The sequence below is a fragment of the Lolium perenne genome, chromosome 3, assembly GCF_019359855.2.
Source record: "Lolium perenne isolate Kyuss_39 chromosome 3, Kyuss_2.0, whole genome shotgun sequence".
Lineage (NCBI taxonomy): Eukaryota > Viridiplantae > Streptophyta > Magnoliopsida > Poales > Poaceae > Lolium > Lolium perenne.
In genome coordinates, this window is record NC_067246.2 from 250,673,126 (window position 1) to 250,696,623 (window position 23,498).

Consider the following 23,498-nt stretch of genomic DNA (forward strand, 5'->3'; position numbering starts at 1 on the left):
CTTAAATCAAACTTTATTGTCTTTGATCAATTTTCCAGAAAAAATAGCAACATTTTATGACATTAAATTAATATATCTATATTCATCTTGACACATTGTTCAATAATATATTAATTTAATGTTACATAGTATATTGCTAATTTTTGTGTAAAATTTTAATCAAATTTGAAAATATTTGACTGCCAAAAAAACGTACACTTATTCACGGATGGAGGAAGAATATGTCTTGTTCCTCCGCAAAAGAAGGAGGCTTTGTTTTTAAAGGAAATTTTTAGAACTTGGATACTATGGAATCCGATAAACTTAGTCTATCACTAAGTTACATATTTTTTACCCGACCACTAAGTTACAGAAAAGTCGAGAGGGGGGAGTTTCATTTAGACTATTCATATAAAACTTTTGATTTTTTCCTAAGCTACATATTTTCGAATTTGGGTATGGCAAACACATACATACATGTATCCTCTACATGCGAACATTTTATTTCAATTTTTTGAGGTTCAAAAATACTGATTTTGAGGCACTATAGTATTCGAGTCATGTTCAATCTAGGTGCCACTACGTAACTCTACTTTGTCTTTGCTTGTTTCGTTAGGGCATCTCCAGCGGCGCGATGCATTTCGGACGTCCAAACGGACGTGTCGTGTCCGTTTCCGTCGGGCCAAATGGTCGAAATCGTCCGGGCATCCGTTTTCATCGGGGTGGCTCCAGTGGCACGACGCATAATTTTTTTTTCATTCATAGGCCATAATTTACATGAAAAAAAAACATAAAAAGGCAGAAAGACGTGCTAATACGTGTTGTCTACTGGTCCTCGTCCCTGACGAGGTCAATCAGCTACGGCGTCGGCCATGGAAGCTCGTACGCCGGCGGTGGAGGAGGTACAGCCGCACGGGCAGCAGGCGAAGCGCGGATGTTGGAACACGTCGGCGTGGCCGGAGGAGTCGCCGGCCTCTCCTGCACGAGCGCTGACTCGCGGAGCTGGATTGCGAGCCCGTCCCACAAAGCGAGCTCGTTGAGCTCGTCCTGCTCGTTGTTGGCCAGTGCCATGGAAATGGCCTCCTCCTCGGAAATGTCCGGCGGCTGGGTCTCCAGATCCCACGCCGGCCCGCCGTCGTCGTGGTCGTACTGCGCCATGGTCACGTCCTCGTGCGCGTCCTCGTGCTCGTCCTCGTCGCCGTCCTCGTCCGCGTCCTCCTGGTCGTTCTCTTCTTCTTCGGCGGCGATCTCGCGCTCGAAGTAGCCTACGTCGGCGAGGTAGGCAGCGCGGCACCGCGCGTCGAACTCCCACACCCCGAAGGAAATCCAGTTGTAGGAGTTTAGCCCGTACGCCGGATCCTCCCGCAGATCCGACGGGCGGCGGCGGCGCACCTCGTCCCGCCGCTCTCGGCCCTCGCGCGGCACGGGGGTGACCGGCACGCGCCGCGAGTTCAGGTACCAACCCCTTCCCGGCAAGTTCGCGTCCGGCCATGGCACCGGCTTGTTTTCCTCCCATAGATGTCGCGCGAGGTCAACACGGACGTACCGGCGGACCCGTGCCTTCTTGCCGGAACGCGAGCCGCTAGCCTCCTGGTCGTTCTTCGTCTTCCGGAACAGCCAGCATTTCTTCCCCATGGCGTCGGTGTGGTGAATACTGTGGGATTTGGCAATGGTTTTGGTCGGGGAAATGGGCGCCGGCAGCGTCCCTTTAAGAGGCTCTGACGCCTTCTCGCCTTCAATGGTCTGCCAGTGCAACGCCCACTAGCTGCGCATGCTCGCGGAAGCCGAGGCGCGCCATTAACGCGGCCCTGCAAAGGCTGCACCGCGCCGCCCGAAAGTAATACCGCGGAAGACGAAGCAGTTGTGCCGCTGCCAGTCGAGCCCGGTGGAGAAGGAGCGGACACTTTGCGCGTCCGCCGAGACGCAAATCTAGCGCATATTTGGGCCAGGTTTGCGTCTCCGCGGACGATCCGTTCACTTTGTGTCGTCCCGCTGGAGGTGGTGCCAGCCGTATTTCCGGTCACAGCGGACACAAACAGCGCGTCGCTGGAGATGCCCTTAGCCCCCATCCCGCCGGTTTCACGTTCCAGGATTAGACCAGCTAGGATTTTTTTTTCCCACCCAGTTTGTTTAAGGCATTTGGTTACACTCGGCATGAATTATTCCCATGTCCAATCCCTTCAAAAAAAAAAAAGCCCTAACTTCACGGGGATAAAAAAATGTCTCCCACAGAATCTACCCCAAAAGAAGAAGAAAAGGGAACAGTGCGAGAGGAGTTTCGTCTCCTATCCCTCTCGCTGGCGGATCAAGAAAAAAATATTAGTTTTCTTTTCTCTTTTTTGATTGTGTGCATCATTAGGGTGTTGTATTGTTGCAGAGGCTAGATGTAATTGGTATCTTTTGGTATTAATAGGGTGGGGCAACCATGCTAATCTCATGTATATATGAGCTAGATTTTTTTTTGCTTTTTATTTTTTTCTTTCTAAAATATGTGCAAAGATGAAATGCTAGGGTGGGGCATGCCCCACCCTAACCCCTGTTGGCTCCGCCATTGCTCTCGCAAGTGGAAGGCAACAACAATGGCTAGTGGGGTAGAGGGCAGTGCGGCGGCGCAACCAACCGAATGGGATTGGCAACAACGATGTGCTCCTCCTTCCACCTTTGCTGAACTTCCGAGGCAACCCTGAGTTGAAGCGATGCAGTGATATACAATCGATGACAACTTGTAGATCCACCCTAGGTCGCTTTACCCTAATAAAAATCATCCTTATTCCAGAATGCTTGTATGTGCTTATGATTTTGTTGTCAAAAAATCTGAAAGATTATTGCAATGAATTTAATGTCATATTTTCTTAGATGCAAATATATCATAAACACATTTATTTATTTTGAAGTATAATTCAATATTTCTATTGAAAATTGACAATTATATGGGATATTTTTACTAGATTTCTAGCAAATTCCTCTTTAACTTAGCGAGGCATAAAACCCTTCCGTGTAATTGCTTATTTCAATAACCTCAAAGAGCCCAATAAACTTGGTGAAAAACTTGAAATTCATGATGAAAATGGTGAATGCAGATGCTTGAAACATCTATTTGATGAATAAGTTTTGAAGATAATGCACGCATTTCCTTTTTTTCTAAGAACGTGTACATTTTTCATCATTTTTTAAAAATACTTATTTTAATGATAACATTTTCTACAAGAGATGAGGACTTTCCTAAGGAGAAACGGATAATGATGAAGTGGTGATATGTGCACTTTCTAGCATGTATCATCATTGCGACAAAATGGTGATAGAGGTAGCACATGGACGCACAATTATGAGTGAAATTACCATAGCGGTTCTATTTCAATCTCTTGTGCACAAAGCTAAGTAAATAAGCTAACTTGAATTATGTTCTAAACTTGCTTTATAATCTATAATCCATTTCCTAAATATGGGCACATGAACATAAGACTAATCAGAATAAGGCTCAGTTTGTGGTGTTGTAGGTTTATTAAAAAATTCAGCATCTCCATAAAAAAATAGAAAAAAAATAAGTAGATAGTTATTAACATTAATACTCACTCCTTCCCAAAATAAGTTCTCTATTCCTTTTTGTTAAATTCATATTTAATATAAATTAAAAACATAAAAAAGTTAAGATATCACGTTGCTAATATTAGAACTGCCACGAAATGCTATTCGTATTATATGCATTTGGTAAATAGGTATCAATATGTCTAATTCTATAAAGATTAATTTTGATGCAAAATAATACCCAGGCTGTTTTGATATAAAATCTATGGAAATCCAATGCGTCTCACGGATGCATATGAACCCATTGTTTAAAAACATATTTTAAAGTGCAAAGAATTTCATGAAAGAAAATGTTTCTCATGTACATCCCGATATTCTATGTTAGTGCACAAATTCAAAAAAAAATATTTACCTTGTTACAGAAGATAAATTTCGATGCTCCGACATAACTATTCACGAGCCGTATATATAATATATATTTCACAAGCCGTATAATATATATTGTTTCAAAAAAGTTGTGTGCGGTGGACATGCAATTTTTTGGCATAATGTTTTAACATTTTAAATTTTGTTTTTATGCATTTATGCACATGAGAGAGCCAAAGCACCACCTCTGTTGAGCAAGGCTACATTGACCCTCGCCCCAATAAGTTACTCCACGGCCACGGGAATGCCCTGGAATCGAATTGTCGGCAGCGGCAGCACAACGGCGGCGGTTGACAAATCGCGCCGCACAGCCGCAGCCGCAGCGGCGCTTCTTCTGTGGCGCGTCGCTCTCCGGCAGCCGCGAGCAGAGAGAGATAGCCACGCGATCTTCCCGTCGCAGTCTCCCACGTGACGCCCGTCGGCCGTCACATCGCATCGTATCGTATCGCTCGCTGCATTGCAGCGCCGCAAACGCGCGAGAGCCAGCGCGGTGGCTGGCACCGGGCATCGCACTCCACGCAGCGCCGCGGCAGCCGGCCGTCCGGCCATCCGTGGGTGGTTGAGAGCAAAACGCGCACGAGCGCGCTTGCCGACGCCCGCGATTTAGCGGCGCGACTCCTCGATCGGCTTGAACGAATTCTCTATCTAATCTCCCGTCCTGTTTCGGCCACGCGAACGCCGGTGGCATATGCCCCCAGCGGACGCTTTCCGCCGCTCTCGACTCCGGCAGCTGTCGCGGCCGGGCCCGCCATGCAACAACGGGACGCGCACCACCGGCTCGGCCGCAGCTGGAGGCGACGACTGACGGCGACGCCGACTCCATCCAACGCGATCCAACGTCTACGTGGCTGACTCCGACAGTACTCGAGCTAGCCAGGGGCCCGTGCTCCATGGAATTGACCACCTAGTAGCTAGCCTGAATATGTCCGGCCGCTTTTTCGACGCCATTCTGCGCTCCTGAGTGTGCACAAACGTTCCACGATACCCCTCCAGCTCGTAGGTCGCTGTGCGGAGTAGGCACCAACTGGCAGAACCACACGTACCTAAGCCGCCGGATATGTTATGCTGTGGCGGAAAGCAGCGCCGCCGCCACGGCGCGCGCGCTGATTTGTTATTGATTCCGGCGGCGCGGGAGCCGACAGAAGTGGGGATATATGCATTTTGTTTCTTGCTTCTTTCGACCAAATTTCAGACTACTTGTAGTAGGGACTAGGGAGTACTTCCTCCCAAAAATGCTACGCTTACGGGCTAGACTTACGGGATAAACTTACGGGTTGTACGTGGCTTGACTTGAAGCCAAGAGAAAAAAAAAAACGTGGCCCACCTCCTCAATTTTGCACCAACCGGCTGATTCCACCTCATCCCGTAACTTACGACTTCCTCTATACCGGCTATTAAGATAATACCTACTTTAAAGGAAAAAACTAATTATTAATTTGGTTAGTAAAATATGAGATATGTGCCACAAATATTATGCTAGCATTTAACCAAATTTGTAGTTGAAGTTCTCTTCTTGAAGTACATGTTGCCATAATAAATCAGTATAGAGGACATAACATACACTAGTATCATGCATACGCCACTAATCTATGTTACTGACCTCATTGCTACTTTAAAGTGCATTAAAAATATAGAAGTATGCTTTTTTTGTACAAAGTTTGAGCTAGAAGTCCATTATTTTAGGATGGAAGAGGTAGAAATAGTATCATAGAATGTTGCTTTAGTCAGCTTGCAGATCTATTTTATGTTAAAAGGTGTAATATTATGGTACTCTCTATACTGCTATATTAGGATAAAACACACTTCAAGAAAAAAAATCATTAATTTGGTTAACAAATATGAGATATATGACAAAAAAAAATATAAGCCTAATTAATGGTTTAAAAAATCTTGATGTGTGTTACCCTAATAAAACGGTATGGAGGGAGTATCCGTGGACGTTTTTCTTTTTTAGAAGTCAAATATTTAAAAATTTGACCAAATTTTTATATAAAAATGGCAACATACATCACATCAAATTACTACATTATTAAACTACATGTCAAAATGATCGCGTATTAGTGAAAAAGCGTGTACATTCACACATTTTGGTCATGTTATTGAAATATGTTGTATTAGTGAAAAAGGGAGTATTTTGTTCCTTAGCTTGCTTACATTAGTTATTGTAGTCTTGCTCTGAAAACGCTCAGTGCTAGGGTAGAATAGATAGAGCCGTGCACGTGCTTGATCGTGTCTTCGTCCCAAGAATTCAACAGCCTCGACCGGCCTCCATCTTGGTGATGGGCCGGTGCGCTCTCCACCTCCAGCGTGGTACAATGCTGCGTTTTGAATTTTGATGATGCGGCAGCATTGCTCTATTCGCACGTGCCTTAATTCCTGCGGCGGCATCGGTCCCAGGCTAATGGGTTACGAAAGTATATCAGGTCAGAGCGGCATCCGGTATTGTTTGTCTGGTATCGGGCTCTTCTTATGGCATGTTGTTGAGACGGGTCTGAATCACACCGGAACGCCCTAATTAGGCACGTAGTTAGGGGAGGAAATAAAACTCGAAGTTCATAAGGTTAATAAGTACTGTACTTGAAAACTCGGCTCGACGTAACTTGAACTTGGACACTAATAAGTTCAGTTGAGTTGATATTTTTAGCTTGTTAAAAAATAAGTTCAATAAATTAAGCTGCGAGTACTCGGTAAACTTAGATTGGTCAACACTGAAGGAAAACCAGAACTAGTATCCCAAAGATACATGTACTCTCATGTTAAATTTGCCAAAATCTACACGAAGAGGTATAGATGATGAACCATCCTTCTTATACTCTTACTCCTAGATGAATTCATTACCTTTCTCGGTTACTTAATGAGCTTATCAAGCTTATCGTGCTAACTCGAATATTTACCGAGTCAAGCCAAGCTGGGATTTTAAGCTCGTTATGTTAATGAGTCAAGTCAGACAAGTCTGTTAACTACTAACAAGTATTTGCGAGTTAAGTCGAGTTGACCGCTCGATATCCCCCCCTACTTTCGCGACAGGGCAGCATAGAAAATCACACGTATTTTGGACCGGAGGGTACAAGACCAAACCCTTTGATACAATTGACAGTGATACAGGAGAGCTAATTACAAATGTAAGCCAATCAGATGGGTGTCCACCTATCTAAATTTCCACGCAAAACAATCATGAGAAATAAAAACTAAAGGAGTTTCTCCTTACCCGGCCCAAATGCCTAACTACACGCACATAGATTAACACCACGGCTTCTTTACTCGACGCCCAATTTCACGGATCCGTCCTTTACAAGCTTTATGCTAAGGCTGTTGAATCTCCCTCTGGAATAATGCCGTGATGCCTTTCTCCAGTCCGTGCCTGTCTTCATCATTGCTACAAACTCGTCGTAGCTGATCTTGCCATCCTACACACACAAAGCAGATGGTCTTTTAGACGAACTGAGAACCAAAAGTAGTGGCTGTACTAGATACTACAAGAGAATCATCACCTTATCAGTGTCGACTTCCTGCAATATGTCGTTCACCACTTCCATGCCATCAGCTGCCCCGTCATCCTTTAGAGCCTCTCGAAGCTCGTCCGGCTCGATGTAACCATTGCCATCCTTGTCGAAGAACAGGAAAGCCCGCCTAAGGTGCTCATCATTCGCCATCCGTTGCAAATGAAGAGAAACTGCTAGAAATTCAGGATAATCCAGTGCTCCCTTACCATTTGTATCCACCTGTTACCAACCATAGCTGATCAATAATAATGTTGCTGAGTATAACATACAATCTAATCGAACTAAATCTGAGCATGGTTGCAAATTCAGTAATTCATCCTTCTTTTTACCTGTCTGTGTCAAATACTTATGTTAACCACAAACTCAAACAAGATATCATATGATGCCATGAACTATGCAACCGATCGAAAATATCAGTCCACCAGACAAAACTAAACAGATGGCATGGCTAAAGGGGTCTTAAAATAAGTCTCGTAGTAAAAAGAAAAAGGTCTAATGCTAGGAGACAGAAATGTTGAAGGCAAAATTAGCAAGGTAAACATCAGACAAAGGCAAGAGGTTCTTTCAGCAGGACAATGAGTGGGTGTACCGTACTCCTTATTTGCCACATTTTTCAGTTCTTTTACAAGGTCAATAGACAAATGATGCAAAGTAAAGTTATTATGGTTCCTGAAATGGTACAAGTACCCAATACCTTAGCCACTCTAGCTTTTGTCATCTAGAAGGAATGAGTTACATGAACCTAGGCCAAGTGGTGAGCTAGAATAAATATCCACTGGAAATTTTCAATTCGTTTCTGGAAAGGAATGTCAAACGCTTTAACCTGTAAAGTGTGTGTAAAATACACCAGCAACTAAGGGGCCAAGTCAAATAGTTGCACCAAATCCCCTCCATTTGTTTGACATGTTAAACAATGTACAAGCATCCACACAGCAACTGGCAAAGTTTAAGGCTATATGCATCAATCGATGCAAAGGCCGGGGGTTATCCTTCTTTTCGAGAAAAAAAGCAACTGGCAGAGGGAAAATGAAGAAGTCAAACAGCGCATCTGATGAGAAAGACTTTGTACCATGGTGGAAAAGAAACATAGGTGCGGCTGTTGAGATTGCGAGTTTGAGCACCGCCCCGTAGCTTAATTTAAACCTGTTTCTGGAATGTTAATCTGATGGAATAACAAGACCATGTTTTTTCTGTCTGTTTGGTTTCAGAGGGAGCGATGCGAAGCTTCGCAGTCTGTTGCCATCATGGGACATGTCTTTAGTCCCATGGTAAAGTCAGTCGCGGAGAATGGCATGGAAGCCGAGATCTGAGGACTAGTAATGGTGGTTCGAGTCCGAGTGGCGATGAGGTTTGGATTGTTAATCCGTGACTTGGAGCAGCGGCATCAGCAAGTGGGGGCGACAGCACAATAGAAATTCAGAGTCTAAACTTGCAGGGTGAAAACCCAAGGTCTGGCCTTAATTGGTTGCGCCTGGAGATGTCCTTGTTGAAGGCATTGTTTTGTAGCGCGGATTTTCTCCTGGGTGAAAACCTATGATCTATGATCAGGGCGATGACGACGCTTCTGCACTGTTCACTTCTTGGAGGCATCGTTTTTGGAGAATATGGATTTCGTGTTGTCTCATTGGTGTTTGGTCTGCTGTTACAAGGAATAGATCACTGTAGCGGGACTTTTATTTTCTGTAATTCTTCTTTTTTTTTTGGTTGTGTGCATCCGTATTGCCATTAGGGCACGACTTTAGGCTGGGTGTAACTGGTATCTTCGCGATATTAATATATTCCCTTTATCGAAATTTACCGACCAAACAGCTGTTACAGCTGTTTGGTTGGTAAAGTGTTGGCTTGCCACATGAATCTTTCACCATAATTGTGGTAAATTTTGTCACAAAAATAGTGTATGACAAGTGGGCCAGGTGACTACATGCTTTTGACATACCTGCCAAGGAACTACAGTTTTAAGGAATTCACATGAAAGTTTTCCTTTAAAATGTAGTTTTGCCGTTGTGATAGTTTGGTGAAGTATGTGGACTTCATGAATTTTACTACAGTATATCTTTTTATACCAGTTCTCCAAACATGTGGTTTGTTAGCCACAAATGGATATTTTCAACAGTATTCCCATGTGTCCATCAGCTTTTCTTAATAAAGCAGTAAATGGAAGTTAAATTCTTTGAAATACTTACAGCTTCAATAAGCATCTGCACTTCTGATTCTGCAAGATGAGAGCCAAATTTTGCTATTCCACTCTTCAGTTCTTCACAAGAGACAACACCATCATTATCAGTATCCATTGCCTTGAACATCTCCTTTATGTCCTCAACTTCCTCAGCAGACAAATGATCAGCGATGACCTAGTGAAATGTTATACATCATTTATTATCATCTTAACTGTAAAATGTAAGGCAGAGACTTGGAAAATTGTTGAGCATCAAACAAGGATGGAAAGGTTAAATGGGCAATGCACATACCCTTAGAGCTCTTCTTTTGAATCTGTTCATCCTAGAAAATTGCTTGAGCCTTGACTTGACAATATCTCCAAGAGGAACATTTGGAGCTTTCTTAGCGTTTTGAAGCCAATGGTGCTCTGTGATAAATAAAAGTTTCATGTCAAAAGTTAATTATACTTACCTAAATATGTATAAAAAAAATCAGGGGAAAACACATGAATGTGAATTCAGAAGTATTGGGGAAAAAGACAAGATGCTTAAGAAGGCCATTCCACTCTCTACAAGAATATGGGCTGAGGTAACATCAAGTTACAAAGTGCACCAAGTGTTTCGCCCAAACATTCTCTCAGTTATAGCACAAACATTCTACAAAATGACCAAGCAATAATTATATACATTGATGACTGAATCTGGTCTATGTTTAACATCTTCATTTCAGCAACTAAGTGTCTAACTTTTAAGGCACTGAATTTCGAAATAATGGAGCTGATTCAACAACACATGTTTTAGATGAAGAATCGAAACCCTCTGTATGTCCAAGTTTATTGCTTAGAGTCAGGCATGCAGAAAAATATTGGATAAGCTATACAAACGGTAACTATCCTCTAAATAAGTAAATAGCTGTACTGGCCAGCAATCCACGTGGAAAATTAGTTAGACTTCAGAAGTTCACATACACAAATGATAACTATCCTCCAAATAAGATGCATAAATGTAACCTTGGGAAGAGCACAACAGATACACAAACAAAGCAAAGACAACACACTGGAAACCAAATAACAAAACTGCCAACAAAAATGAAAGATAGTTTAACGTGTAATTAAATTTTAGTTTTTATGTTACCGGAGAAATGGCCAACCAGGACTAGCTTACCATGTCACCGAGTTAGAATAGTTCTATCTCAGAAAATATTTCAAGTAGGTCCTGCTGGACAAGTAAACAGGTACAAGCCAAGTAGCCATGTACACAGACCAAATTTAACCTCATATACAGACAAAATACCAATTAATGCAAGGCTACATTATGTCATGATGCATATTGTTGGCACTTGGAAGGTATAGGGCAGAAAAGAGTGGAGTTCAATGCCATGGTAGTTTGTGGAGGGAAGTAGACAGGCAGTATATCAGTGTGTATAACATACCAAGAACCTGCTTTGCAGTTAACCTGAGCTTTGGATCAGGTTCCAACATACGTCGAACTAAATCTTTAGCATTTTCTGAAACATTAGGCCAGGGTTCCCGTTTAAAATCGATATTTCCGCGAAGAATAGCCTGTGCAACACCTTGTTCAGTCTCTGTAATATTTCCATGTGTAAGGTCTCATGAATGAAATGAAGTTAAAGCTAAAGACAAAGAAGGTTTCAATTAAATCATACCAGCCCAAAATGGAGGAACTCCACATAGCAAAATATACAAGATAACGCCAGCACTCCAGATGTCTATTTCTGGTCCATAGTTCCTCTTCAGTACTTCGGGAGCCATGTAATAAGGGCTTCCCACAATTTCTGAAAACTTTTCACCTGAAAAACATAGAACGAGTACATAAAAAAGAATCGGATGAAAGTAGAATTTTGTTTATGTGATAGACACGCTCTGCGCAATCACTGCAAATCAATTGCTTGTTTTAGGAACCCTACAAGGGAGAGGGACGTAGCTCCCCTGACGTGGGTCGCCAACATGTGGACCCCACGTCTGGTGGGCCCACATGTCAGCAACCGAACGCTACCATGTGCTACAGCAGAGGATCCCGGTCAAGGGGGAGTGGGTTTGTCTACTTTGTCATTACAATGCCTGACTGCCTCCATTATCCCTTGATTTACAAGAAACAAAAGGGAACACGCTGTCTCTTGATGCAATGTAATGTGAAGGCACTGATATCCATATGCAATGTTGGAGTGCTAATAACAGTCAACTTTCACGACATGTACAGATGAAGGTAACTCCAAAGTTTGCAAGAGATCCTCAAACAAAAAGAAGAAAAGCTTCTTGAGTTTCTGAGAAGCCTCTTTTGTCTGGATAAGCTGCTACCTAGTAAACGGTGAACAAATTATTCAGCTGTCCACATAGACAGACAACAACCTCAATACCTCATGATGAAAAGAACCTAAAAAGGAAATCAATATAGGAGAGCTCACATACAGCATATTCCTGGTGGAGGTATGGTTTCATGTCACTTATCTAAATCCTAAGACCTACCGATAAACGTACTCGATAAACTATAATCAGTACTGCTGTTTAAGTTTCACCCCGCAGGACAAACTACTCTTTTGAATAGTACCTCCTATTCCTAGATTGTGATTAGTTTCCTTATCTCTAGGATTTGGTATGACTTTGTTGCTTATATTATCTCTTAGGATTTGGTTGTTTGGCATACTCTATAAAAAAGGAAAGGATTGCATCTCTAAAAGTAAGCAAAATCAGAAGATGCAAGATATGCATCCCTGTCTATGTCATCCCTTTATTCTAAAGCTCATTTGCATTAACCCATGCTGCCCAGGCTCACGGACAATCCATAAACTAGCATCGCAGTAAGCAAGCAAGCAACTACACCTAGCTGCATTACTGCTACCAAAAAGTATACATTCAGCATTCACTCGTAAACTGTAATAATTTGTGCTATATCCTTTGTCCCAAAGTACAGCCCACCGAGCTCAAATCACATGCTGAAGAACTGAAAGTACTGATGAACACTATATGTGTTGGAAAATGACTGAAATTTGCAACAACCACACTCCGCCAGTTGTTTCTTCGATTCCTAAATATAGTTGGTGTAAAACGTATATACTATGTATTGTACATGTAGCTGCCTTGATCCCCAAGATAGGTTAGCTAGCATATCCCACGATCTTAGGATCGGATTGATTGTAATCTGTTGTATACCGATATGCTAATATAAATAGAGATGGAGGCCTACCGTGAGGGTACGGCAAAACATAAATCTTTACTTGGTATCAGAGCCATTCCCATCTCTTCTTTCATCACGCCGCCACATCTCATCTGCCATGACGTCCAGCGGATACCACCTCCGGTGCGATCATCTCAAGCTCTGCCGGTTCCCTCGTCTCAGCCCCCACCGTTACCGTTCCGGCTGCCGCGACATTCAGCGGCCTCATTACCGTGTGCCTCTCCCGCACAAACTTCAGGCTGTGGAAGACCCAGGTCGTTCCCGTTCTGACGGGAGCTAATGTTTTTGGGTACCTTGATGGATCCATCCCAGCTCCAAGCCGGATGATCACTGAAGGTGCTGGCGACGCCGCTCGCCAGGTGTCCAATCCGGCGTTCCAGCGCTGGTTCCTGCAAGACCAGCAAGTCCTCGGCGCCCTCCTCTCCAACATGACAGAAGAGGTACTCGGGCAGATGACAACTCCGACCTCAGCGCACGAGCTCTGGACTTCACTGCACGCCATGTTCTCCGCCACCAACCGCGCCTGCATCAACAACATACGCGCGCAGCTCGCGGGTGAGAAGAAACGCGACATGACGGTCGCTGAATACTTCGCCAAGATGAAGGGCTATGCCGACACTATGGCAAGTGTTGGGCATCCTCTGGAGGATGACGAGATCATCAGCTACATCATAGCTGGCCTCGGCGAGGACTACGACGCGCTCATGGCCTCGCTCACCGTCATCAACACTCCGGTAACTCTCACAGATTTCTACTCGTTTCTGTTGAGCTATGAGGCACGTCAGAATATGCGTGCAAATTCTCGTGATGACTTCTCCTCCTCCGCCAACAACGTCGCCCGCACCGGCTCCAACAACACCAACAACCAGCGCAACACCAACAACAATGGCGGCGGCTACCGCGGTAATCGTGGTGGCGGTGGCTATGCCAATCGCGGCGGTGGCTATCCCAATCGCGGCGGTGGCTATGCCAATCGCGGCGGTGGCCGCGGGCGTGGCAATGGAGGAAATCGCTTCCACACTAGGTGCCAGGTATGCGACAAGCCTGGGCACGAGGCGCTGCGATGCCGCGAGCACTTTAACCATGCATTCCAGGCCAGCGACCCCGCTCCCGGCCATGGTGGCTATCATGGTGGCGGGAATCATGCTGGCTATCACGCCGGCTATCATGCTGGCCACGGTGGCTATCATCACGGACATGGTGGCTATGGACATGGAGGCTATCAGCAGGGTGGTGGCTCTCACTATGGCGGCTACTACGGTGGCTATGGAGCCAGCTCTTCTGGCGGGGACCCCCATTGGTACATGGACACAGGGGCCACTGATCACCTCACCTCCGAGCTCGACCGTATGACCATGCATGAGCGCTATCATGGGCGCGATCATGTTCAGGTCGCCAATGGATCAGGTTTGAAAATTTCGCACATTGGTCGCTCCTTACTTCCTGGCTCAAATAATAATCTTGCTCTAAATAATGTCCTTCACGTTCCACAAATAAGCAAAAATTTGTTATCTGTTTATCGCCTTGTTTCCGACAACTATGTTTTTGTTGAGTTTCACCGTGACTATTTTCTTGTTAAGGACAAGGCCACGAGGAGAATTCTGCTCCACGGTAGAAGTCGTGGTGGACTCTACCCTATTCCGCTTGATCGAGCTTCGTCTTCATCCTTTCGTCAAGCCTACTCTGGTGTTCGCGTCTCCTCCGATCAATGGCATCAACGTTTAGGACATCCCTCCAATAATGTCGTCGAGTCGATTGTTAGGTCAAATAAATTTTCAAGTGGTGTCGTTTCTGAGTCTTTCGTTTGTGATGCATGTCAATGTGCAAAAAGTCATCAATTACCATATACTTTATCATCTCGAATAACCACATATCCTCTTGAGCTCATTCATAGTGATGTTTGGGGTCCTGCTATTGCCTCATCTGGTGGCTATAAATATTATGTATCATTTGTTGATGATTTTAGCCGCTTCACTTGGATTTATCTTATCAAACATAAGTCTGATGTTGAACAGGTGTTTTATCGTTTTCAAGCTCATGTAGAGCGTCTTCTCAACTCCAAAATTCGATCAGTTCAATCGGATTGGGGTGGCGAGTATCATCGACTTCATGCATATTTTCAGCGCACAGGCATCTCCCATCGTGTATCGTGTCCCCATACATCCCAACAAAATGGAATTGCTGAACGTAAACACCGCCACCTTGTTGAGACAGGTTTGGCTCTTTTAGCACACTCCTCTCTTCCTCTTCGATATTGGGACGAAGCTTTTCTCTCGGCTTGTTACCTCATAAATCGCATGCCTAGTCGAGTCATAGCTAACCAAACACCATTATTCCGTCTTCTTAAAATCCAGCCTGACTACACCTTTCTACGAGTCTTCGGGTGTGCGTGTTGGCCTAACCTCCGTAAATATAATGCTCACAAACTTGCGTATCGATCCAAGTTATGTGTCTTCCTTGGCTATAGTTCTTTTCATAAAGGATACAAGTGTCTTGAACGTTCAACTGGTCGCATTTATATATCGCGTGATGTCGTGTTTGATGAAAAAGTTTTCCCTTTTGCATCCGGATCTCGTCCTAATCTTGATCTTTTAATCAATCCAACCATTTTTCCCTTGACCGAGCCAGTAGTACAGGATGCACCCATGCGGAATTATAACCTGTCTCTGTTAGGCTCTAACGTGTTGAGTGCAGGAAGTACTGGAGGAGCTTCAGCTGCAGGAAATACTACAGGAGCTCCAGCTGAGGTCGCTCGCTCGTCTCCGATTGACGTCCAGACTACGTCCATGATTGACGTACCCAGGGTGCATGGCCTCGCACCCCGTGCTGCTCCGACCGCGCCATCTCCTCCACATGGGCCGCATGAAGCAGCCCCCGATCCGGCACATGACCGCGTCTCGCTTGACGCGGAACAGCAGCAGGATACTGCTGCCGCCTCGCCTGATGATACTGCATCGCCACCTCCAGCGCCTCCTGCCGGCGTCGTCACTCGACTTCGTCATGGTATTCATCGTCCTCGACAGTATACGGACGGCACGGTGCGCTATAACCCCATGCGCCGTGCTTTCTTCGCCATGCCTGCATCTCACCGTGATGCCATCGCTGACCCTGCATGGCGCACCGCCATGGAGGCGGAATTTCGAGCATTGCAAGACAACAAGACATGGATTCTTGTTCCACGGCCATCACGTACAAACATTGTGTCCTGCAAGTGGATTTTCAAGGTCAAACAACACTGATGGGTCTCTCGACAAGTACAAGGCACGATTGGTTGCACGAGGTTTCACACAACAGTCTGGAATCGACTTTCATGAAACTTTTAGCCCAGTTGTTAAAGCTGCCACTGTCCGCATTGTGCTTTCACTTGCTATTTCCCGTGGATGGACCCTTCGTCAGATAGATGTGAGCAATGCTTTCTTACACGGTTTCCTTGAAGAGGATGTTTTTATGCATCAGCCGCCCGGTTTTGAAGACCCTCGCTATCCTCAGTTTGTGTGCAAACTTCAGAAGTCATTGTATGGTCTCAAACAATCTCCTCGGGCTTGGTACTCCCGCCTTAGTGACAAACTTCAGCAATTGGGTTTTATTCCTTCTGTGGCAGACACATCCTTGTTCATCTATCATCATGATGGAGTCACTATTCTTATGCTCGTCTATGTCGATGACATTGTTATTGCTGGCTCAAGCTCTTCGGTTGTGGATCATCTGCTGCGTAATTTATCTAGTTCCTTCCCCATTAAGGATCTTGGTACACTTCGGTATTTTCTTGGCCTTGAAGCTGCATACACTTCAGGGGGGATGACCTTATCTCAGCACAAGTATGCCGAGGATCTGCTACATCGTGCTCACATGGAGAAGTGTAAAGCAGTTTCTACACCTATGTCAGTCACCGATAAACTCTCTAGTACATTGGGAACACCATTAAATGGAGATGATGCATTCAGATATCGCAGCATTGTAGGTGGACTACAGTACCTCACTCTCACACGCCCGGATATTTCATTTGCGGTCAATAAAGTGTGTCAATTTCTATCCAACCCCACTGATCAACATTGGGAGGCCGTGAAACGCATTCTGCGGTATATTCGAGGTACAACCACCACTGGACTTAGCATCCGAAGATCTCCATCTACATTATTGAGTGTCTTCACGGATGCTGATTGGGCCGGTAGCCCTGATGATCGATGCTCTACTGGAGGGTTCGCTGTTTTCTTTGGTCCCACACTTGTTTCATGGAGTTCGAGGAAACAACCAACAGTCTCGAGATCTAGTACCGAGGCTGAGTATAAGGCGCTGGCAAATGGTGCTGCTGAGGTTACATGGATTCAGTCATTGCTAAAAGAGATTCATGTCCCACAACCAAGGGCACCGATATTATGGTGTGATAACCTTGGCGCGACTTACCTTACCGCAAATCCAGTGTTCCATGCACGCACCAAGCATATTGAGGTGGATTTTCATTTTATTCGAGAGAAGGTGGCCTTGGGAACTCTTGATGTTCGATTTGTCTCTTCTCGTGATCAAGTGGCTGATGGCTTCACCAAACCAGTCACACGGCACATGCTTGAGCGGCTGTCTCACAATCTGAACCTTACTAGCACCGGTTAAGATTGAGGGGGAATGTAAAACGTATATACTATGTATTGTACATGTAGCTGCCTTGATCCCCAAGATAGGTTAGCTAGCATATCCCACGATCTTAGGATCGGATTGATTGTAATCTGTTGTATACCGATATGCTAATATAAATAGAGATGGAGGCCTACCGTGAGGGTACGGCAAAACATAAATCTTTACTGTTGGTGCGTACTAGAAACAAGGTTTACAATAGCGTGCTAAATGAATTAGCGGCAGCCTCCTTCAAACGATATGGACGCTATATCGTGGTAATAGCGTGGTATATTTTAAATAGCATTTTCAAAATAATACTAAATATAGCCTAAAAATAAATAATTTTACTAGAACGAATAGACATATATAGTCCAAAAGTGACCGAATCATACATACATAACCACATATAGAAATAGATCTCAAGTATCTTAGAAGGCTAACATCAACATTTCACAAGGCAACAACATAGTATAAATTATTTATTAAAAAATATTAGCATTAGCGATATTATCTTCTGATTTAGAAGTGGAACCAACAGATTGTAGTTCATCACCACGAAAAAGTGAAAGCAACTTGCCTGAAAAAAATAGCGTGCTAACGCTATGAAGTTTTAGGGCGATATAGCATGCTGTTTCGCAAATAGCGCCACAGCGAGCAAAATTACTAAGCGTGGACCCTCTAGATATGCTAGACCCTCTAGATATGCTATAGCGCGCTATTAGCGGAGAAATAGCTTGTTATTTTAAACCTTGACTAGAAACGTCCTGGACCCGGGACCCCCTAAAGTACCACACAAAGAACCAAAAGCAGGATCTTCAGCAGACCAGGCTATTGAGGCTACGGCAGATGCATACAGGGTAGGCGTTGAACTGCTGGTCATGAGAGGTCAGCAATTCCTCCAAATCGCATAGCAAAGAAGCGTAGAGGGTTACTTTTCTGTGCACCAAATAGGTAACGGTGATACATATCCAGCACCCACTTGACTGTTGCATTCACCAACCTACCAAAAATTCTTTCCGAGAATCGTAAGTTCCCCTGTGAGAGGGACACCAAATTATTTTTAGCAGCAAAGCAAGTGCCTTTAGCTACAGCGATGCCCATTACCCAGCATTCCACCCGAAACAGTCCACTAAACCCATGTATCCCGCAAGAGTGATAAAAAATTCAGATGAGCAGTTGTCCCAAATTGGGGAAAGGGATCTAGATTCCGGGGGGGTAGTGCAAACAAAAATTTACCTGGCTTGAAGAAGATTGAGAGTCCGAAATCGATGGCCTTGAGCGGCGAGTTCTCCTTCTTGTTAGCGAAGAGGAAGTTCTCGGGCTTGAGGTCCCGGTGTATGACGCCGTGGCGGTGGCAGAGCTGCACGACCTCGACGATGGTGCGGGTGACGCCCGCCGCGGCGCGCTCCGTGTAGTGGCCCCTTGCGACGATGCGGTCGAAGAGCTCGCCGCCCTCGCAGAGCTCCATGACGAGGTGCACGGCGGCGTCGTCCTCGCAGGCCTCCCGCAGCGCGACGATGCTGTGGCTGCGGGGCAGGTGGCGCATGATGGCCACCTCGCGCCGCACGTCCTCCACGTCGACCGGGGTGCGCAGCTTGCGCTTGGAGATGGACTTGCAGGCGAGCTGCTCCTTGGTGGCCCGGTCGATGCAGAGGTAGGTCACCCCGAACTCGCCGCGGCCGAGCTCGTGGTCACGGTCCAGGGCGTACTTGGCGTCGATCCCGCCGGCGAACTCGCAGCCCTCCTCGCCCAGCACGTCCAGGCGCGGCTTCTGCCCGCCGGCGCCGGGCCGCGGCTGGTGGGGCTTCTTCTTGGCGGCGGCGGCGGCGGGGAAGTGGGAGGACTTGACGTCCTCCCGCGCGGCGGCGGCCGGCGAGCGGCAGCAGTTGCCCATGGCCGCGCGATGGGATCAGAGGGGCGGGAGGCTAGGGTTTGCACGGCATTGCGCGGCTGGGTTGCTGGTGTGGGGAAGAAGGAACTGGAGGAGTAGCAGAGGCAGACAGAGGAGTAGAGGAGCAGTAACTGTGTCGCCGGGTAACGGTATGGCGGGGGCGCTGGGTACGCGGCGCTGGGGACTCGTAGCAGTGGGGATGCGCGGGCGGCAGCTTCTAGCCTACGCCGACGAGGACGAAGCGTCTTGCGTGTGCCGCTGACAAGGCGGGGTTTTGGCGTTTGTGTGTTTGCTTCTGGGTGCGGTTTGCGGAGGGGAGTGAGAGTGCATGACAGGTGGTTCTGAACTGGTAGGAAGTTTGACTGCGCGCGAGGGGACGAGAAATGAGCGAAATGGCATCACACTCTCATTTATTTCTTCTGAAAATTAACGGTTCTGCAATGTGAAAGTATATGCACTAAAATCATGCTACAATATAAAGCCTACAGGACGAAGGCATAATATGCACACAGAAAACTCAAATTACAACATATTTTTTGTCTTTTTGTATAGCTCAAACTACAATATATTTTCCTCCAAAATTTATACCGTACCTTTGAAATATTTATATGTATGTGCGTATTTAATTTCAAAAAAAAAATCCTAAAATATCATTTTCAGACCTCGGGAGCACTGGTGCTCATGTGCTAAATGCACTTTCCGCATATATTTTAGCAATAAAATGGATAATATAGCACTTCCTACCAGCTTCCCTTCCTTGTCTTTGTCATTGCCGCTTTACTCTTCTCTAGCACCGATGGTGCTGGCTAAAATCACTGGTCTACCTAGGTCCAAGCGGTTGTCTTCCACCACAGAGGACGGTGTTGCCGCATCTCACCTCACTGGCCCGCTCCACCTTAGATGCCAATTTCTTCACTCTCTCATCGACCATCCCTTTTAGCTACTGACAGACACATCTTCCCCAATGTTGGTGTGCCACAAAACCTGGAACCCTAGCCCTAATTTAGCGTTTGGTGGTCGGAATATCTTTGTGTTGACTTCTTCTTCACTATCGCGGTCAACTGCGGCATCACCGGCTAGCTCGATCAAGTTATGTTGTTGTATCAGCCCTGCCTTCGACTTCATTCTCATGGTAGAGCTTGATGACCATAAGAACCTAAAAGATCGCCTACATTTAATACATGGGGTGAATATGCTATACTCGAAAACTTAGGGCAAAGTGATAAACTTTAGCGGTTCTTTTCTAAGGTTGCCTAAAGCACCCTGATGTCTACGTGTGCTTCTATTCTTGTAGACAGTGTTGGGCCTCCAAGAGCAGAGGTTTGTAGAACAGCAGCAAGTTTCCCTTAAGTGAATCACCCAAGGTTTATCGAACTCAGGGAGGTAGAGGTCAGAGATATTCCTCTCAAGCAACCCTGCAATTAAGATACAAGAAGTCTCTTGTGTCCCCAACACACCTAATACACTTGTCAGATGTATAGGTGCACTAATTCGGCGAAGAGATAGTAAGATGCAAGTGATATGGATGAATATGAGTGGTAATAGCAATCTGAAATAAAGATGGCAGCGAGTAAACATGCAACAGAACAGTAAATAAACTGAGTTTCAGTGCTTGGAAATAAGGCCTAGGGATCATACTTTCACTAGTGGACACTCTCAACATTGATCACATAATAAATAACTTCTCCTCACTTGTGCTACATATACTCTTGTTTGATAACAAACACCATTCATTGTGTAGGGCTACAAGAGTTCCCTCAAGCCGGAGTTAACAAGCTCCACAGCATTCGGCATTCATATTTAAGTAACATTTAGAGCATAATAGATCATTGCAATTTAGACCGAGAACTAACATAGCATACACACCGTCACCAATAGCTATGAAAGGGGGAATAGATCACATCAATACTATCATAGTAATAGTTAACTCCATAATCTACAAGAGATTACAATCATAACCTACGCCAAGAACTACATGATGCACACACCGTCACCTTTACATCATGAAGGAGGAAAAGACTACTTTAATAACATCACTAGAGTAGCACATAGATTAATAGTGATACAATGCTCATCATATGGATCTCAATTATGCAAGGCAATTCATGAGATCATTGTATTGGGGTACATGAGAGAGAGATTAACCACATAGATACCGGTAGAGCCCTCAGCCCCGGTGGAGAACTACTCCCTTCTCATCATGGGAGACAGCAGCGGCGATGAAGATGGCGGTGATGTCGATGGAGATGCCTTTCGGGGGCAATTCCCTGTCCCGGCGGCGTGCCGGAACAGAGACTTCTGTCCCCCGAATCTTGGCTTCGCGATGGCGGCGGCTCTGGAACTTTTCTCGTATCGTTGCTTATTCTTTTAGGGTTTTCGCGACGGAGGCTTTAAGTAGGCGGAAGGGCAGCCTCGAAGGAGTCCTGGTGGGGCCACACCATAGGGGGCGCCCCCCCCCCCCCCCCGCCGCCTTGTGGGGTGGGGCCCCCCTGGCTCCCCTCTGGCCCCTCTTCGGTGCTCTGGAAGCTTCAGGGAAAAATAAGATACTGGGCGTTGATTTCGTCCAATTCCAAGAATATTTCCTTTTTAGGATTTCTGAAACCAAAAACAGCAGAAAACAATAACTGGCACTTCGGCATCTTGTTAATAGGTTAGTTCCGGAAAATGCATCAAAACGATATAAAGTATGAATAAAACATGTAGGTAATGTCATAAAACTAGCATGGAACATAAGAAATTATGGATACGTTGGAGACGTATCAAGCATCCCCAAGCTTAGTTCCTACTCACCCTCGAGTAGGTAAACGATAACAAGGATAATTTCTTAAGTCACATGCTACCAACATGATCTTGATCAATACTATTGTAAAGCATATGAGATGAATGAAGTGATTCAAAGCAATGGTAAAGATAATGACTAAACAACTGAATCATATAGCAAAGACTTTTCATGAATAGTACTTTCAAGACAAGCATCAATAAGACTTGCATAAGAGTTAACTCATAAAGTAATAAATTCTTAGTAGAAAGCTTTGAAGCAACACAAAGGAATATATAAGTTTCAGCGATTGCTTTCAACTTGTAACATGTATATCTCATGGATAGTTGTCAACATAAAGCAATATAACAAGTGCAATAAGTAAACATGTAAGAATCAATGCACACAGTTGACACAAGTGTTTGCTTCTAAGATGGAAAGAAGTAGGTAAACTGACTCAACATAAAGTAAAAGAAAGGCCCTTCGCAGAGGGAAGCATGGATTACTATTTTTGTGCTAGAGCTTTTATTTTGAAAACCTAGAAACAATTTTGTCAACGGTAGTAATAAATCATATGTGTTATGTATAAGACATCCTATAAGTTGCAAGCCTCATGCATAGAATACCAATAGTGCTCGCACCTTGTCCTAATTAGCTTGGATTAACACGGATTATCATTGCATAACATATGTTTCAACCAAGTGTCACAAAGGGGTACCTCTATGCCGCCTGTACAAAGGTCCAAGGAGATAAATCGCATTTGATTTCTCGTTTTTGATAGATCTCAACTAAGGACATCCATACCGGGACAACATAGACAACAGATAATGGACTCCTCTTTAATGCATAAGCACTCAACAACAGATAATATTCTCATAAGAGATTGAGGATTAGTGTCCAAACTGAAACTTCCACCATGATTCATGGCTTTAGTTAGCGGCCCAATGTTCTTCTCTAACAATATGCATACTCAAACTATTTGATCATGAAAATCGCCCTTACTTCAGACAAGACGAACATGCATAGAAACTCACATGATATTCAACAAAGGTGTAAAAGTTGATGGCGTCCCCAGAAACATGGTTACCGCTCAACAAGCAACTTATAAGAAATAAGATACATAGCTACATATTCTTCACCACAATAGTTTTTAAGGCTATTTTCCCATGAGCTATGTATTGCAAAGACAAAGAATAGAATTTTAAAGGTAGCACTCAAGTAATGTACTTTGGAATGGCAGAGAAATACCATGTAGTAGGTAGGTATGGTGGACACAAATGGCATAGTTTTTGGCTCAAGGATTTGGATGCACGAGAAGAATTCCCTCTCAATACAAGGCTTAGGCTAGCAAGCTTGTTTGAAGCAAACTCAAGTATAAACGGGTACAACAAAACTTACATAAGAACACATTGCAAGCATTATAAGACTCTACATTGTCTTCCTTGTTGTTCAAA

General features: G+C 44.8%; 1 protein-coding gene across 1 annotated transcript; it reads right to left on the bottom strand.

Annotated features, from left to right (window-relative positions):
- Positions 1 to 6,964: 6,964 nt before the first annotated feature.
- LOC127344704 (calcium-dependent protein kinase 3-like) lies at positions 6,965 to 19,378 on the bottom strand. Its single transcript, XM_051371043.2, has 7 exons — positions 18,632 to 19,378; positions 11,256 to 11,399; positions 11,022 to 11,174; positions 9,902 to 10,017; positions 9,617 to 9,784; positions 7,422 to 7,652; positions 6,965 to 7,337 (listed from the first exon to the last, which is right to left on the bottom strand). The coding sequence occupies exons 1-7, from the start codon at positions 19,287 to 19,289 to the stop codon at positions 7,188 to 7,190; spliced, it is 1,620 nt and encodes a 539-aa protein (XP_051227003.1). The 5' UTR covers positions 19,290 to 19,378; the 3' UTR covers positions 6,965 to 7,187.
- Positions 19,379 to 23,498: the final 4,120 nt, after the last annotated feature.